The 19,286-nt window shown below is 35.2% G+C and overlaps 1 protein-coding gene across 2 annotated transcripts in view; it reads right to left on the minus strand.

The window, feature by feature from the left end:
• MAPRE2 (microtubule associated protein RP/EB family member 2) overlaps positions 1–19,286 on the minus strand; it is a 193,795-nt gene that overhangs the window by 25,276 nt on the left and 149,233 nt on the right. For both annotated transcript variants that reach the window (XM_012541338.3, XM_003759796.4), the window contains one exon: positions 16,784–16,997. In XM_012541338.3, coding sequence (XP_012396792.1) covers positions 16,784–16,997 — 214 coding nt within the window. The remainder of the gene's footprint in view (positions 1–16,783; positions 16,998–19,286) is intronic.

Genomic DNA, 19,286 nt, shown 5'->3' on the forward strand with positions numbered 1-19,286 from the left:
GCACCATCAACTTTATAGTTATTCAGGTATTTAGAAGTCATTCCTGACTTTCACAACCTTGCTCTCCACCTCTAATCTGTTTCATTTTATAGATTCTGCCCCCTCCTCTCCAATTATAGCACATGCATACTAATTCAGGTTCTTATTACCACCCCCCCCCAAATATATACCATTTTGGGGTATTTGTATCAGCTACTATAAATTTAATAATCATTTCTATGTAGACAATTACTAAATTTGCATTCCAGCCATTCTCTCTCTCCTGGGCTACAGTCCTGCAATCTTTACCTAGATATCATCATCTATGTCTCAAATCCAGCATTTCCAAATTAATCATAAGATCATTGATTTGGGACTGGAAGGGACTATAGAGGACCAATTTTCTTATTTTACTTATGGGGAAACTGAGGCCCACATAGATGAATTGGAAATGATTTGCCCAAGATCATATATGTGACTCAACTTGAACCTAGCAACTCGAACTCAGGTCCTTTGGATTCAAGCCAAGTACTCTTTCCACTGTACGATTCTGTTTTTTCATTATTGCAACCATTTTACAGATGGAGTACCTCAGAAGGTTGGTCCCTAACCTCTAGAATTTAATAATCTAAAAGATGCTGATGATTCTGCCCATTTTCCCCATTTCTACCACAGCCATCCTAATTCAGGCCTTAATTACTGGTTCCTGAATTATTTAAATGGCCTCCTAATAGATAGTCTTGCCTCTAGTTTCTCTCTTCAAAAATTCTAAATAATGATAAAAAAAAGACAAAATAGTCAATAACTTTAATAATCTAGTGTTTGACAAACGCAAAGCCTCCAGCTTTTGGGATAAGAACTCACTGATTAAAAACTGCTGGGAAAATTGGAAATTAGTATGGCAGAAACTAGGCATTGACCCATACTTAACACCAAAAGGCAAGATAAAGTCAAAATGGGTTCATGACCTAGGCATGAAGAATGAGATTATAAATAAATTAGAAGAACATAGGATAGTTTACCTCTCAGATCTGTAGAGGAGGAAGGGATTTGTGACCAAAGAAGAACTAGAGATCACTATTGACTACAAAATAGAATATTTTGATTCTATCAAATTAAAAAGCTTTTGTACAAACAAAACTAATACAGACAAGATTAGAAGGGAAACAATAAACTGGGAAAACATTTTTATGGTCAAAGATTCTAATAAAGGCCTAATTTCCAAAATATATAGAGAATTGACTCTATAAGAAATCAAGCCATTCTCCAATTGATAAATGGTCAAAGGATATGAACAGACAATTCTCAGAGGAAGAAATTGAAATTATTTCTAGCCATATGAAAAGATGCTCCAAGTCATTATTAATCAGAGAAATGCAAATTAAGACAACTCTGAGATACCACTACACACCTGTCAGATTGGCTAGAATGACAGGGAAAGATAATGCAGAATGCTGGAGGGGATGTGGGAAAAGTGGGACAATGGATACATTGTTGGTGGAGTTGTGAATGAATCCAGCTATTCTGGAGAGCAATTTGGAACTATGCCCCAAAAGTTATCAAACTGCACATACCCTTTGATCTAGCAATGTTACTACTGGGCTTATATCCCAAAGAAATCTTAGAGAAGGGAAAGGGACCTGTATGTGCACGAATGTTTGTGGCAGCCCTTTTTGTAGTGGCCACAAACTGAAAAATGAATGGATGCCCAACAATTGGAGAATGGTTGGATAAATTGTGGTATATGAATGTTATGGAATATTATTGTTCTGTAAGAAATGACCAGCAGGATGAATACAGAGAGGATTGGAGAGACTTACATGAACTAATGCTGAATGAAGTGAGCAGAACCAGGAGATCATTATATACTTCAACAATACTGTATGATGATCGATTCTGATGGATGTGGCTCTCTTCAACAATGAGATGAACCAAATCAGTTCCATTTGTTCAATAATGAAGAGAACCAGCTACACCCAGTGAAAGAACTATGGGAAATGAGTATGAATCACAACATAGTATTTCCACTCCCTCTGTTTTTGTCTGCTTGTATTTTTTAATTTCTTTCTCAGGTTATTTTTACCTTATTTCTAAGTCCAATTTTTTTTGTGCGGCAAAATAACTGTATGGACATGTATACATATATTATGTTTAACATATACTTTAACATATTTAACATGTATTGGTCTATCTGCCATTTAAGGGAGGGGGTGGGGAGAAGGAGGGGAAAAATTGGAACAGAAGGTTTTGCAATTGTCAATGCTGAAAAATTACCCATGCATATAACTTGTAAATAAAAAGCTATAATAAAAAATAAAAAAAGAAAAAATCTAAAGCACAACTCTTATTACATTGTCACTCCCTCCTAAAGACAGAGTAATAAAAAACCCCTCCAAACTAAATCAAATCAAAATCTTTAATCATCCTCTGTTGCTCACCAAATAGTCTACACTCCTAAACTCCTTAGTGTGGAATTCAAGGTATACCACAAAATAGTTCTAACTTATATCTCTAGACTAATGTCCTATTTCTCCCTCTCACTGACCTGAGAGTCTGAGCAAAATGAACTACTTTCTGTTTCTCTGAATGTGCCTTCTTTTCCCATTTACAATATTTTGTTCATGTTGTTCCTTCTTGCTAGAAAATGATTGCCTTTCCTCTTTTACCTCTTAAATTTCAGATTATCTACCAAGCATCATCTCCTCATTGAATCTCTTCTCCATTCTCTTTCAGTCAAAAATAAACTTTCTTCTAATCTTCCACATTATGCTTTTTGCCAATTATAATACTTTTTACCTTATCATCACAGTTAAGGTATTCTATCTTATCATTATAAATATGTTCAGATCTTTTATTTCCACTATTAGTCTATGAGTCTTTGAGGGTAATTACTTTGACATTTTATTTATCTTGCATCCTTAACAGTGTCTAGTAGCATGCTTTGCATACAGTGGGTATTCAGTAAATTCTTGCTATATGAATCAATAACTGACTTACCAGTATTGGTGAGGTGACTGATGGAATTGTTGGATCTGATAAATAGTAAATAATACAGAACAATGCAAAGAGGCCAGGAACCACTCTGCATCAGCTGTTCTCTGAATAAAAGCTTTTAGCCATTTATTTAGTCTTAAAAGTGCTTTTTAACATCGACAATTCTGTCCTTTTCATTAGTGATTTATTTCCACATAAAGAAAGCTCTTATGGGCGTTTGCAATAAAGCAATTCAAAGAATACAGACAACCAACAGTGTCCAGTGCAAATCTAATAAAGCATAAAAGAAAAAACCCTAGATAAGCTGAGTTCTTTGCTCTATCTCCCATTCTTCATGACATACATCTCATAGTATTCTTCTTCCATGTAGCCAAATTCATGGAAAATATTTTACAGGAATTATTTATTCTCTATTAGATAATATTAAATAGTTGGCCAGTCTGATCAATTCAGAAATAGTCATCTTTAGAGAAAAAAGCCAGAAAGTGATTGACTGACTTCTGATGGTCAAAACCACTGATTGCCATAGTTATCACAGAACTTTAAAATGGCAGGCAGAGTTTTGGCCAAATGTACCCTGCCTTCATGTGGGTGGTACCAAAGTATTCAATGTACCCCATGCTTTTGTATAATGCATCTTTATTGGCTCTTTATACAGCAATGTACATCAAAATATTTTCAATGGGTCGAATAGAAAGGAAAAAGAAAAAAAACAAAAATCAGACTACCTGCTATATGTAACTGCAAAACGTGAATTACTTATCACTACTTTCCAATTACATATTTGTATGACACATTCATGAAATAGCAAGAGCTCCTAATTAACAAGCATTAGAGATTTAGGGAATAGCATAGGAGAAAGTATTTTTTGAATAGTTTTTATAATATTAAATAACATACAATGTACAAATAAAATATCAAGATAAGGTCAAAATGGATGTTATGACCTAGATATAAAAAGAAATTATATAAGAAAATTGGAAGAATATGGAAATATTACTTATTAGGCTTATGGAAAGATGCAAACAATTTATGAAAAATCAGTTTCAGTTATTGAGCTCTGTGATGCAATAAATAGCAGGAGGATTGAGTCTGTAAGTCAGAAAGACCTGAATTCAAATCTCATCTCAGACATTTTACTAGTTGTATGAACCTGGCTAACCTACTTAATCTGTTTGCTTTAGCTTCCTCAATTATAAAGTGAGAATAATAACAGCATCTACCTTGCAGGGGGATCAAATGTTGGAAGGATCAGCTGTTTTAATATTTGTAAAATGCTTAGCACAGTATCTGGTGCTGTCATATTAGGAGGTGCTGTTTAAATAATTGTTTCCTTCCCTTCCTTTATTAGCCTTATCTGATTTTTAATTAGGTAGGTATTTTCAGTTCCTATGAAGCAGTTTTGGCAGAAACTAATCAGTGATGAAATAAAAAATTACTTGAAACAGGATCTCAAGGGTGATAATTTCCTTAGGATGCTGCATTTAAATATCCATACACACTTACATGTATATATATATAGATATATGTAGATGTAGACATGCATATGTGTACATATACATTTGCACATATATGCCCACATACCCACATATACAGAAATACATACATATATATATGTGTCAGTTTTATTCAGAAAGTACACTTTTCATTCACTCTTTAAAAAAAAAAGAATAAATCTGATGACAGCAAATAAAGAGAACAACACTGGGTAAAATCTGTGCATCTACTCTAAAAGTTTTAATGCTTTAATAGAAAATGTACTCTGAAGTACAAACCAAAGGTACATTTTTAAGAGAAGTCTGAACTCTGAAATTTTCATAAGCCGTGATCTGATACGAAAATAATTTCCCTGGACAGTTGTTACATAGCTAAAATACATAAAGAAGTGTCAGAATTTAGAGAGTAGAAAAAGAGACTTCCTCCCCTGTTTTAGTGCCCATCATGTTTATGACACTTGTATGATTGAAGAGGAGGTGCTGGACGTTTTAAGGACATCCTAAAGACCTGGCTCTGATGCTGTATTCAAAGCTTTATTTTCTTTTAAAACAACAACAACAAAACTAGCCACACCAAAGATATTCACTAATAATAATGAAAACATATAATCTAAATCCTAAGGGCCTCAAGATGTTCCTTTCCCACTTCATTCTGGCCAGGGATATTGTCAAGAAATTTCTACTTCTAATTTAACAGTCACTTTTAAGTATTATCCCTTCCCTTGTCCCAGACCCCTAATCAACATTATTTCAAATGAACATAAGAGTTGGACATTTTTAGTTCTAAAGTTAGGGTCAGACTTCAATTCTAAAAGCCACTAAATTTATTTAAAGCAGCCTTCTAGAACCCAGCCTTTAGAGATTATTTCAGTTCTGTCCATATCCATTGCTCCTCTCTGCTCAACACCAAAGTGACAATCTCCCAGGCTCTTTTTATTTAAAAAGACTGCAGCTATTCCAATTGAGATCATGTGATGCACATCTGGTTCAAGTGGCCATCAAGTATTTCAAGTTTTTTCCAAATTGTATTTAAGGATGTCCTGAAAAACAGTATTTGCCATGTTTTATGACCAAACTTTTTTCCTTTCTACCTCCTCTCTGAAGTTTTCCTATTTCAAAAAGGAAATTTCAGACGCAGAAGTAAATGGATATGAATTACAGAGAAGTTCCTATAATTTCCTTTCAGCATTAAATCTAAGTATGGTTTATTGTGCTACAGCTTTGAGTTGTGTTTTAATTACTGTCTTCCAGAAGTTTGGTCTAAATAGGATATCTAGGACCTCTTAATCATAGTTATGAAAACAAAGGACAATCCTATTCATAGCCTTGTTAAGGCCAGAACATCACCGCAGTTTATGTCAATTAGTAGCATGCATAATGTTTATGGAAAATGCTGTTTTGTTCTTCTGAGATCTACGTGAATTCAGGAGCAAATAAAATCATTATATTCAGCTTTATCCTATATGACTAGTACTTTGATGAAAATTTAGAAATTCCTTTCATATAATTTATTATTTCTTCTGCCAGAATCATAAATAGTAAAGCTAAAAATATGCTATTAATATTGTTAACAAGAACCACAAAAGAGGAGATATTTTAATTCAGTAAGCAACAATTCTATCAGTTATTCGCAGCTCTTTGTCCATTCTTGGAAGATGCCCCAATTTTTCTGCACCATTCTTTGTCTCCCTAGGCAGTTAGGAAACCAGGAATCATAGGGGAAAGAGGGTTAAACTTGGTGCTGGGAACACATATCAGCTGCTTATTAGAAATGTGACTCTGGGCAAGCCAATTTGCATCTATGAACCTGGAGTTTCCTTACTGTAAAATGGGGATAATAATACCACCTACCTCACAAGAATGCTGCTAGGATCAAATGAAATAACATTTGTAAATACTTGGAGAATATTAAAGTGATATATAAATAGGAGCTATTATTATTCCTATTATTACAGACTTCCAAGGAGCAAAATAAATGCAGTCACAATGGTTTAGTAGAATATTGCAATTTTCTACATCCAACAGTTCTTTCTCATCCTGATTGTTCTCTAAGAAATAAAAAGAAAAAGTTACTACCAAAGGATTGTGAATGAGTGGGTTTTTACAGTAAAAATGGAGACTTTCCCAGTTTCTTTTATTGATTGAGCTGATAGCAAATAAATGAATTCTGAATCTTCATGTCACTTGTGTTAGAACTAGAAGCTACAAAAGAAAGACCAAAGTCACTGAAATATACCTGAAAATTGTGCTGTAAAATTTGGTAGCCCTAATGACTATAAACAAAAAAAGTTTTTTAAATGCTCATTTTGTTCTTTAAAGATACCTTTGATATTGGATAATTTAATTTTGTCACATTTCACAATGTCTTGAAATCTCTTCATAGTATTCTTTAGACCAGATACTTAGATTTCCTAGCACTTTATACTCTTATCAAATTCTGCCTCTGACATATATTAGTCATAGGATTTGAGACAAATCTTATACAATTAGATTTACACACAAATCTTTCAGGGCCCCTGGCAAATCACTAAGACTCTGAGTTGAGGGGAGAGGGGAATGAGCAGACCTGCATTGAAAGTAGTTTACTCACTTGAAAATTTTTCCTCATATTATACTATATAAACAAAGTCCTGGTTCATTCCATCCCATTCTAATCATTCCTGCTGTAGTATATAATTTATGTTTCTTTAGGGGAAAGGAAGAGACTAGATTTTATTTATATCTGTAGATCCTTCAAAGCTGGACATAGTTAAATTCATATAATTGATTGATTCAATGTTTATTACATTAGTTCTTTTCTCAGGACAGAGTACTATATCACAGCAACTGGACTCTTTTATCTCTTGACCTCCTGATTCCAATACTACCTGTAGTTTTTAAGCTCCCTTTCCCAACCAAAATCTTTTAAAGAATAACTCTTAAATGGCACTTTCAGCAAAGGTGATGCTGTAAAAATTTGCTTTCTTTGCTACTTGGTGGGATCACCCTTCTGTAGCTGAGAAGGGCAGCCAGCTCTTATCCTCAGTGCTTTGAGTTCAGGAGCCATATGAATTGTTATTGTAATGAGCCAAGTTGTCCCATCTAATTACTCTAAAGCAGAGTTGCTAGTGGCTTGTTGAAACTTCTCTAAGGGTAGGAGAGGAAAAAACAGGCATGTAGAGAGGGAAGTAAAGTCAGGAAAAGAACCTTAGTTTTCGGCTCCATTGTGAGGCTGGGGAGGAAAGATCAACTTGCCTTACTAAAGAAACATTCATTCTGTTCCTGTCAAGAATAGTGTATCTCACAAGTGGCTCTCTGAAGTTGTCATGGAGGAGAAGGAAAACCTAGGCAGAAAAGCTTTATATCTGAAGAGCCATTCTGTTTTACTAATATTTTTTAAATAACAAAAAGAGTATGTTTATTATAATAATATTAGTGACTACAGCTCAACCCAAGTTTTGTGACTTCTGGGAAGCTCTGAATTTTGTGAAAGGCCCAAATAATCAAATCTCTCATTTTGAAATTTGTAGTGTGATAGGTCATTTATTTGATCCAGAATAAGCATAATAGTCCTTTTGGCTTGTTCAAAGTTACTCGTGTAGCCTTTGGCTGAGTAAAGTTTAGCTGTTCTCTTTTCCTGATGTCAGCCCTTGGAAGTAGACAAAAACTACTCCCTGAATAGTTTGGGTCTGTTCCATACTACTGCAGACCATAAAGTATGTCAATCTAGGGGGTAACTAGGATTCAGTATTCAAGAAACCTTCATTTTCTTCTTATGGGTTTTAAATCTGATTCAATAGCTATGATTTAAAACTCCCTATTCTTGGACTCTAAAAAGGAAAATAAAATTATTTTCATTTGAGAACATAATGTCATAAATTATTGAGACATCAAGTTGATTAAAAATACCCAAACACTGATTCCTAGTAAACCATTTTTTTTATAAGCTAAGTACAACGAACCACCTCATATATCCCTTTATGTTTCTGTGGCATACCCTCTCTCTGGACTAGAATTCCTCTGATTAATTTGAGGATACCATCAGCAAACAATTTTATCAGAATCCAACAGCCGGTCAAAGTTTTTAAGCTTGAGTTTTAATGAGCCCTCAAATCACCTTATATTACTCCAAGGGAGGAATAACAATTGACTAAAAAATAGGTGAATGTAAATTATCCTCCCAAATCATTAAGTGACATACTTTTTGATACTGTGATATGACCACTAGGCATATTCCTAAAGAAATCAAAGAATGAGGGAAAAAAAGAATGAGAAAAAGAATCAAAAAATGAGAAAAAATTTTGTACAAAAATATTAATAGTAATGCTTGTTGTTGTAGGCAAGAACTGGAAACCAAAGAATCTGTCCTCGGCTGGGGAATGGCCAAACAAATTATGTCATGTGAATGTAATGGAATGCTGTTGTGGCAACCTTCCATACTTCTCTATTGAAAATAGTCCTATTATATCATAGGAGAAACTGAGGCTCAGAAATGAATTGCCCAAAACTTAACACGTAGTGAGGAGCAGAACTCTGATTCAAATTCAGGACTTCTGCTTCAAATTCAGGACCACATTGCTGTTACCTAGAAAAAATTCCTAACTATATTACATATGTTCCTATCATCTTATGATATAACCCCCACACTATATGTTTATATGATTTAATATACTCATATATACACGTACATATATATATACTCACATATACACACATGAGTATGTAACTATCATGACTAAAAAATATCTATTGTATTGAATGGCAATTGTAGGAAACTGCAATGAGAGAAACTTTTCATATGGTCATATTTTGATCGTTTCTGGTTCATTTGTGAAAGGACATGAGGCATTTCAGAGACTCGCTTTGTTAGCAGAGGCCTGCTGTTAATCATTTGGGTATGGACATACCTAATTTTATTCGACTATATGGACTATTCTTCTATGTATAGTGAGGGATGCCTATATCCCCTTTGCTACTAATGAGAGATGATTATGCCCATCTTTTTGTTCCATGAGAGAGACTTGGGGCTGTGATTTCCATTTTATGTTAACATTCCCATACCAAGTTAATTCTGCCCTGGTTATTTTCCTTGCTGTAGATGATGTGTTTATTTTTAGCGATCATGTGATTCTCCGGTATTTTCCAGGCACTGCTTGAGTCACCCTCATTTCAGAGAACACTTCAAAGAGAAAAGACACTAAAAAACTCTTCCTATCTCAAAGTATCTCCATAATTTTAAATTCTAAATATTTAAATCTATTTATACACATTATGTATTTCTTTATTACAATTCTAACTTTTTGTGCCTCTCATTTCTTAGCAGAAAATTAAATTTGCTTTAAAATATTCACATTAGGTACTAGGCCTTATAATCTTCTGATTTCAAAACCTTTATATTTTTTTTCACCAAGCAATAGAAATAGCAAAAAAGCATCCCAGAGGACACAGTCCTCAGGTGAACATGCCGGCAATCCTTTGGGATGCACACTGACAGCCTGTGGGCCCTGCCTCAGGGAAACACACCGGCTCTAAGTGGAGCAGGTGAAAGGGCTGAGTGAGCAGCGTGCAGCTGACAGACTGAACAGAAACTAAAGACACAGAGACGTTGCTGTGACAACGCCTTCCATGGGCAGCACCTCACTGCTGCTATCAAGCCTCAGTTCAGGAGGAAGAAAAAAGCCTGAAACCTAAAATGGGGATAATTTTAAAATCTTCTGAATGCTTTGTCCTTCAGGCCTCCAGCCCTGCCCTTCAGCAGTCTGTAGAGAATGCATTTTGAGTTTTTTCCTCTGGAGTTTCACTCAGACTCTTGTGACTAGTGGAATAGATTTGCCAGATGACTGGCTGGGGTAACAGTCTATTATAGCTGCCGGACAGGGCCTAAACAACACTTTCAACTTCATCATGGGGAACCAATTGCCTGCAGGCTAATTTACTACAGCAAAAGGAACCTTTCTTACAATTGGGATCACTGATTGAAAAGGACCATAATCTGAAAAATTGGAGTTTAAAAAATAAAATGAAAATCCAGTCCCTCCTGAGCTAATAAATATGTTTGTCTTGCCTACTTTCTTAGCTTTGGTATGAGATGCTATGAGGAATGCTGGTTAGTCCCTAGAAACTCTTTATGCCTCTGCTTTAGAGCCCTAGTTTCCTTGACCTACATGGACATGTTAATAATGATTCAACTGTGCATCAGCCTGGAAAAGATGCTTTTGAAGAGCCTCAGAATCAGCAGAGATTAAATTGTTTTCCGTTCCTCTTAGATATTCCCTTAAACACATCAGGTGACACAGAAAGGCATCCAGAAAAGGAAAGCAAATCCACAGACATTCTGTGTTACTCCACAGAAAAAATTGATTAAAAAGCCCTTGTTCTTGTGGGCCTAGTACAAGATTTCACATCAGGGACCGATGCTCTGGCAGGAAGCCAGGCTGATATTGAGATGGTAAGTGAGGGCAAATTTGTCCAGCTACATGCAAGGAGCTAGCCAAAGGACTGATGAACACTGATATAAACATGTTGGACACCTGCATCTTTGTGACTTGCATTGGAAGCTTTTGAGGAAAGGAGGCTGCTGGTACTAAGTAGGATCACTGCCTTGTCCAGTGCATTTGCTATAGTGTTCCTAGTTGCGGCAACTCTGCTATGCTCAAGTTTGTAGGTAAGTAGAATTTGGAACACAAAAAATAACTGCTTGCCTATTTGATTGAGGGCTTGGCTTTTGATCCTGGAGTCATGAATACAAGAGTTTGAATGAAAAGACAATCAGAAGGTAGTAGCTTAACCTACCAGTGTGGGAATCAAGAGATTTCATTTTTAAACAGGTCTCTGGCTACTTATCTATCATAGGACTTGAGGCACTCACCTTATCTTTTCTATGTCTCAGCTTCTCCATCTATTAATGTAGGGAAAATGTCTTTGAATTCCATAGAAGAAAGCATATTATGTGTACAAAACTCACCATTATTTGTTTTAGTGTCTCAAAAAAAATGAAAGACATTCCAACAGAACTTTCTTTTCAAACCAAAGTACTAAGGTTTAACCTCTTCTTTGTCCACCCACATCAAGCAATTTTTTCTTGGTTCCTGACAACCCACAAATTCCAAACATTCATTAAGAGCAAAGAAAGAACAGAACTGAATTTGTGTTGCTAGGAGTCAGTAAGATGTAGCTCTTTGACTTTATTTCTATGTTCTTCAGTTTTGTTTTTCTTTCTTCAAAATGGCTTTATAAAGAAAAAAAAAATTACACAAGAAGCCAATGCTAAAAGAAACATACAAAAAATAAAAGTCTTAGCCTTTGTTGACATAGAGCTTTCAAGAAGTGCTGTTTAAACTTTTTTAAAGAAGAAAACCATATAGCCACAAACTTTTATTTGCTCTCAAAAAATGCAAATATTTTAAGCAACAAATGATACTATTAATTGTATTCTACAGGATAGATTTTCCTTGATAATATCAAAGCTGTTAGAGAGCTAAAGAAATTATGTTATCTGCTTGGGAAAGATTCCCCCAGTTAATATCAAGAGATCCATATTAGGAATTCCATTTGCCTTTCTTCTCCCTGACATCTAATCAGTCAAGCAGTTTGCCATATTTTCAGAATAGTGGCAAGAGCAGCATTTGCTGAAATTTTATGTAGTTATTTTCCTTGTTAGCTTAGTGGTGAGTATTTGAAAATTGACAGGAAGAAGTTTCCACTAAAAGACAAGTAATTTCCTTATCAAATACTATTTGCTATCTGAATATGCTCAAATCTCATCTCTCAAGTTCTATCCAGAGAGTTGGAAAAAGTAAATTTTGTATAAAGAGCATAGTTCTTCATCTGAAAATTAGTATCAGTATTCATCCATATCACCATTAAACAGATTTAGTTATGTCATCTCTGGCTCATTATAAGATAATCATCAAGATGAAAATCTTTAATGTATTTATTTAATTTGGGGCTTTTAAAAAAGAAATAATTAAATATTGAAGCTTGAAATAAAGAAACTCCACAAGGAAAGAGAAAAAAAAGCTTAGGTGCCAATTTCTACAACTACTGTATTTGCTCTATGTGAATATAATAAAACTTTATGTATTTCATTTGGTTTCTATAGGAACCACAGATTTGAAATGTTTTTGAGTTTATAATTGTTCAGCTGTTATGGGCAGTTAGGTGGTGCAGTGGATAGAGTGCCAGATCTCAAGTCGGGAAGAGAATCTTCCTGAATTTAAATCTAGCCTCAGACACTTACTAGCTGTGTGACCCAGGGGCGGGTCACTTAACCCTTAGTTTCCTCATCTGTAAAATGAACTATAGAAGGAAATGGGAAACACTATAGTATCTTTGCCAAGAAACCCCTAAATGGAGTCATTAAAAAATCATTTGGTTGTTGTCCTTTGTTCTTAAAGAGGACCAAAATGACATCACTATGTTAGAGTCAAGTTACGGTGTGTTTGGCTGTGGCTTGGAATATGAGCTTGGAATGCTCTGCCACAGGTTGGACACAAATAGTCCATATGAACACTTGGGGAGGCTTCTCTAAGTTCTCTAACTCTCACATTTTTTCTGGGCTAATTCACTTCTGATTTGCTCATAGAGCACTACACCTTCTCTGATGAGGGTACTCCATGTGGGTGGTCCTGTGTCAGTGTCTCCTATGTCATACAACCAGTTCTAAAGTTCTTAAGACAGTGAGAGTGTCCTTGTATCACTTTTTCTGACCACCTTGTGAGCACTTGCCAAGTGCTCCACAAAATAATCTCTTTGGCAAGCATACATTTGGCTTTCAAACAATGTGGCCATGTGAAAACAACTAAACAACATTAACAAAAAAAGCTGATTTCTAATGATGGCCATCTCAGCTTGGGGTTTTGGATCAGAGAGATGCAATTTAGAAACATCATAACTCCAGCAATCGTTGCATTTAATAGACACATATTATTATAAAAACATGAACTTTTAAACATGCCCCTGGTCATTAGATCAAATGTCATAAGAATATTTCCTTTCAGGATAACATCCTTTATTGTGTAGTTGAAATACAATTCACCAGGATATAAATTGATTTGGTATCTGCTGTTTACTCTAAACTGTGTTACATCCCAGGTTAATCCTGCATTTGCTGAGCTCTTCAGAATGCAAAGAAGCCAAATCACTTAAGGACCTGTGATATCATTAGTAAAAAGAGAACTCCCACTGAGTAATTTCTGTTCCTAATGCAAATAGATACTCACTTGCTTTGCTCCTTTGACTCTCAAAAGTTGGCGGGAGTTCTGAGAGGTTAAGTACTTTTCTCAGAACTACACAGCCAATAGGTCCTAATGGAAGGACTTGAATTTGGGTCTTTCTATCCACTATGCAACACTCTCTCTTTCACTAGCATTGAAGAAGATATTATTCTGAACATATTGAGCAGTTAGAAAAATTTGGAATCGTTCCTTAGTGTGTATAAAGTGGGTGTGCATCAAGAGCCATTTTATATACATGTTGCAAAAAGCTTCCTTGGTGAACACAATAAGTAAAAGCATTTTTTGCTGCAGTGCCCTCTAGATTATTCACATATTTATAGATTACCTAATTTGTGGTAAATTCTATTTTTTTGTTTTTTGGGATGGCAATTGGGGTTGTTTAGGGTCACACAGCTAGGAAATGTTAAATATCTGAGGCCGGATTTGAATTCAGGTTCTGAGTTCATTTGAATACAGGGTCTTTATCCACTGCTCCATCTAGCTGTACCTGGAGTAACTTCTTATACCAGGTCTACCCTTACCCTACAGGATACTCCTGGCCTACCACCTGAGGCTATTCATCAACTAGTAAGTGTCTGAGGCCATATTTAGTCTTCCAGTCTCAGCCCTGGTTTTCCTCCACCTAGCTGCCCAGATTATATAATATATTTTAAAGCTAAATAGAAATGCTTGAAGGGATCATCTTCTATTTTAAGTTACATGTGGCTCTAGAGAAACTGGACTGTCCAATTTGCATCCTCCTTCCATACCCACTGCACTTACTCTCTCCTATACTTCAAGGATGTCCTCTCCTAAATTTCAACCTTTTCAAATCCTGCGTTAATCTTTATGACCCAACCACCTCCTCCAGTGAAGGTAATAAGTAAGAATAACCAATTTATTCCTGAAACTATGGGATATGGATCTCCAGGGAACCTGTCACTTAATCCAGTGTTAGCATTTTACAGATGACAAACTGAAACCCCTCTAAAAAAGTTTGCCCACACAGTTAGCAAGTAGCAGAGTGAAGATTTGAACTGAGGTCTTTTGAGTTTACACAGAGTACTCTTTTTCTACACCATGGTATCCCCTTGGTACTGCAATATATACTTAGTAGGAGTGATAAACAATAGATGTAAGTGAATGCATTCATGCAGTTTTGTTGGAAAATGATGCTTTCTGTATGACATAATTTTCTAGGTAACTCATCCATTTAAACATTTAAGTGTCTAAAAATTTTAAATTTTTGAAACAGAAAATTTATAAAATGTAAAAATGAAACTTTCTAAAATATTTTCTGGATTCTTAGACTATAATGAACATAATTTGAACATTTTTTGACAGTTTAGGATTATCAATCATGAACATAAATTGTGAAATTTTGATGCAGTGCAGCAGTGCCCTGAGGGATCACTAAAATGAATAGAGCTGTTTGTCCCTCTGCTATCTCCTTGCTTGAGGTCGAGAAGTCAACAGTCATACTTCTTGCTCTAACAGTCATACCTGTGACTTTTTCTAACTTGCCACTTCTAATTTGTTGTGACTTGCTAAGTTGGAAAGCCAAGTGTATTAGAACCAGCATTAAAAAAGAGTTAAAGGACCCTGAAGATTAAAGCACATAAGCTTTGGTATATGGTACTGCAGAACCACAGACTTCCAGAAGGAACCTTAGATGTGATATTACAAATGAGGAAACTGAGTCTCAGAGGTAGTGACTTGCCCAAATTCACAGAAAGCAAACAAGTTAATATTTGTACTCTTATCCTCTGACTCTAGTGCTCTCTTGTTCTACAAAAAAGCTGTGGAATACGTTCTTGAAAAACGATACATTTCTATTTCCAAATGCTTTCTGAATTTTTTTGACTTTGTGCTCTTACTCAGGGCTGGCCCTGACCCTTCTCAACTTTTAAAAATCCTACTTGGACCTTAAGACTCAGGTGAGATGTCATCTCTTCAATAAAGCCTTTGCTGTTTTCTTCCCCTTCCCTCTATAAATGATCTTTTTTTCTTCTGATTCTCATATGCAATAAGCTGAATAAAAGGAGGGATAGGAAGCCTTGGTTTTTCTTAGCTTAGGTGAGACAAGCAGGCCTATGTAGGTTCTTCCATTTCTTTATCTATGAGCTTCTAAATGAATTAGTTGAAATTCTAAAAAAATCAATCAGGAAAGAAAATTCCTACCCATTTGTTTATGTGGTGAGCAGTCTTTTATCACTCAGGTTCAACAAAACAAAAAATTAAACAATTTTACCTTCCACATCGAAAACCTGGGCAGAGGTGATGGTGTGGTGGACAGAAAGCTGTTTCAGGAGTTAGGAAGGACTGGGTTCAAGTCTTGCTTCTGACATATTCTCGCTGTATGGCCCTGGGCAGTCTACTTATTTTGAATGCTAGGCACCTCCATTTGACTATAGATTGCCTCCAGGATCAACTATGAAATCTGTTTAATATTTATAATTCAGCCCCTTGCTCCCTCTATGTACTCTTTGATCCAATTAACACTTGCCTCCTGGTTGTTCCATGAAAAAGAAACTCTTCTTGGTTCCAGAGATTTTTTCTGGCTTTTCCACATTCTTGAATCCACATTCTTTCTCCTTAACTCTAAAAACTGACCTCCCCTGGATATCTTTCATCCCAATTAATATTTCACCTTCTACAGAAAGCCTTCCCTAAGCCCTCAATTCCATGTGCTTCCTTCTTTTAATTATTTCCTATTTATTCTATTTACTTTATAAATATTTCTTTACATAAACTGTCTCTCTTATATGACTATAAATTCCTTGAGGGCAGGGTATATTTTTTGCCTCTTTTTGTAGCCCCATCACTTAGCAGTGCTTGGCATATGGTAGGTGCTTAATAAGTATTTGCTGTTTAATCTGCTTTGACCTGGGAGACCTCTAAACTAATAAAATCATGGGTTTAGTTAGCTAACCCCTATATTCCAAATATAAGATTTACTGGAAGACTTTATATTGCTCTGAGAAGAATATGACAAATCAAAACAAATGATAATAAACCCTGCCCAAAGAAACTTAAAAGATTCCTGCTAGAAATAACCAAACTTAAGTGACAACAGTCTCTAGAATGAAAAGACTGAAATCCTTTTCACTGTGACAGTACCTGCCGTAGGTGAGTTTGCATGGTGAGATTTCTTGGGCAAGTTGAAGATCTGTTCACCAGGATCGGGTGGCGGAATCGCATCCTGGCCTTGTCGAGCTTCCACAGGGTCGTATTCCTTCCCATCATAGTTTGCATCATAGAACTTCTTAAACCACTGGATGAAATCCAAGTTGTCCTGAAAACGTCCTTTCACTAACTTTTCCACCGGAATGACCTGCCAAGTAAAATCAAGTCATATTTGTTGGTTTGTTAGACTATTTTTGCTTCTTTTTTGTATCTCCAGCATATATTGCCTGGCAAACAGTAAGCATTTATTAAATGCTTGTTACCTTGTTTGTAATTTGTGACTACTGTTTTTGTCTCCCTTGAGTTCTTGTTTTGTTTTGTTTTCCCCCCAAACAACTCTATTATAACATTGATGGTTTTTAACCACTTCCTAGAAGGAGAACCAAAATAAAAGAATTTTTTTGGGAAACTGCATATTGCCAGGCAAACCCAGAGTATCTCCAAAATCCTTGCTGTTTTATAATTCCTTATAGAACTGTACAGGGATAAACTGATTTCAAAAACATGGCCAGTGAAAAATCATATTCAAGGGAAGAATCAATATGTGAGAACTCAGTCATCTTTCCTGATTTCCTTGTTATCTGAACTGACAGTCAACATTCTTCTTAGAGGTCTCATATAAGATCTTTGAACTGCTCAACTGATTCTTATCATCACAAGCATGCTTAATGGGCAGGCAGCAAAAGGACCTCCCCACACGTCTGAAGAAGAATTTGGAATTTCCCTGTAATTGAGGCAACTTCTTCACCATAAAGATCACCCCATACTTCCATACTGAATTGATGGCATAGCAGAGTGGGAATTTGTATGTGAGAAATGGAATATGTGTGTGTTTTTTTACCTTCTGTCAAGTGAGCAACATTTTTGAAAATGTGAACTGATGCAGTATAAATTAAACCTACCACGAGGTTTTGCAATGTCAGAAATCTCACCTTGGAGCCATAAAAGCAGTGTGAACCGTTTAAAATATTAGGGACAAAACCTAAGCTATGATGCTAAATCCAATGATCTCTCCACTATCCAATATTGCCTCTCAGTTTTTCTTTAAACTAAATCATTTGCCACAATTTTTTTTTTAAAAGGATGTTCTTCACAAAGATTCATTGGAAACCAAATTAAATCAAATAAGACTGACTTTTAGTTAGAGGAGATTCTACCCTCTTCATAAAACTTCTTTCATTAAACAGGTAACAAAAACAAACCAAAATAAAATTCTTAATTTTTCTGAAGTTACCATTTAGAGGACAAGAATTATTGATATCTGTTTTAAATTAACTTGGTAGTTGACATTAATAAGTATTTGTAGATGATGATAATTTTGTTCTTAAAGTTTAAGGTAATAACCTGAAGAAGAAAACAATTTTTGAATTTCATATAAAAATGTAAGTTACAAAAGAATGAGTACAAATTTGGTAGTCCTGAGCAAAATTTTATAGCTTCTGTAAAAACAAAATAATCAAACAAAAAACACAACAGCTTCTATCACCCATTTCAGGACATAACCAGCATGAAACCTAAGAGGAACCTCTCTTAAATGACGCTTTCCAAAATACAATAGAATTTTAATGTTGGACAGGACTAAAGAAATTGTCAAGTACAAATTTTTTCTGGTGCCAGAATCATCAATAACCCTGATGATTATTCATATAATTTCTGCTTTAATTTTTCCCCTTCTGCTTTATTATAATTCAAACATATATAGCACATTTATTATGTTCAGGGTATAAAGGAAAAACAAAGTTAAAGCACAGATGGGAAATTTTATTCACAGTATGCAATAGTGGATAATTAAGTAGTTCAGTTATTATTGAGACCTATTGTAACTGTAGGGCAGGGACCATGGCAAAGCCTGGAATGCTAAGTTAGGAGGCTGGAGCTGGCTTAGTCTTCTAGACAAAGAGGTTTTAACTTTATTTGATAGATAATGGAGAATCATTGGAAATCAAAAAGTTAGTTATAGGCGGCTTTTAGGAAGACAAATTTGGCATCAATATGAAGGAAGGCATGAAGGGAGACAATAGTGAAGTAATTTAACTATCATTATGAGAGACAATTGGTTCTACATCTAAATGTATGACATTCTTTCTTTTCTGGAAATATATTAACTAAGTTCAGAAAAATGCATTATTAGCTGAGGAATAATTATGAGTAGAATGAGACTGGTAGAGAAGTTGAGGGACAGAGGGAAATCCCAAGACACTACTAATAAAGAAAATAGTTCTATAAAAGGTCAAATGTTTAAGGCAATGGTTCTCAAATTTCATGGTATTGGGACTCCTCTGCACTGTTAAAAAAAAATTTTACTGGGGACCTCAAGGAGTTTTGTTTATGCCGTTACATTTCATTGATATTTAATATATCAGAAATGAAAGCATCTTAGTATTATAATAAAAATTATTTTGACCTTACAGATCCTTTGATGAAGTTGGAGGGACCC

This window comes from Sarcophilus harrisii, chromosome 1 (genome assembly GCF_902635505.1).
Source record: "Sarcophilus harrisii chromosome 1, mSarHar1.11, whole genome shotgun sequence".
Classification (NCBI taxonomy): domain Eukaryota; kingdom Metazoa; phylum Chordata; class Mammalia; order Dasyuromorphia; family Dasyuridae; genus Sarcophilus; species Sarcophilus harrisii.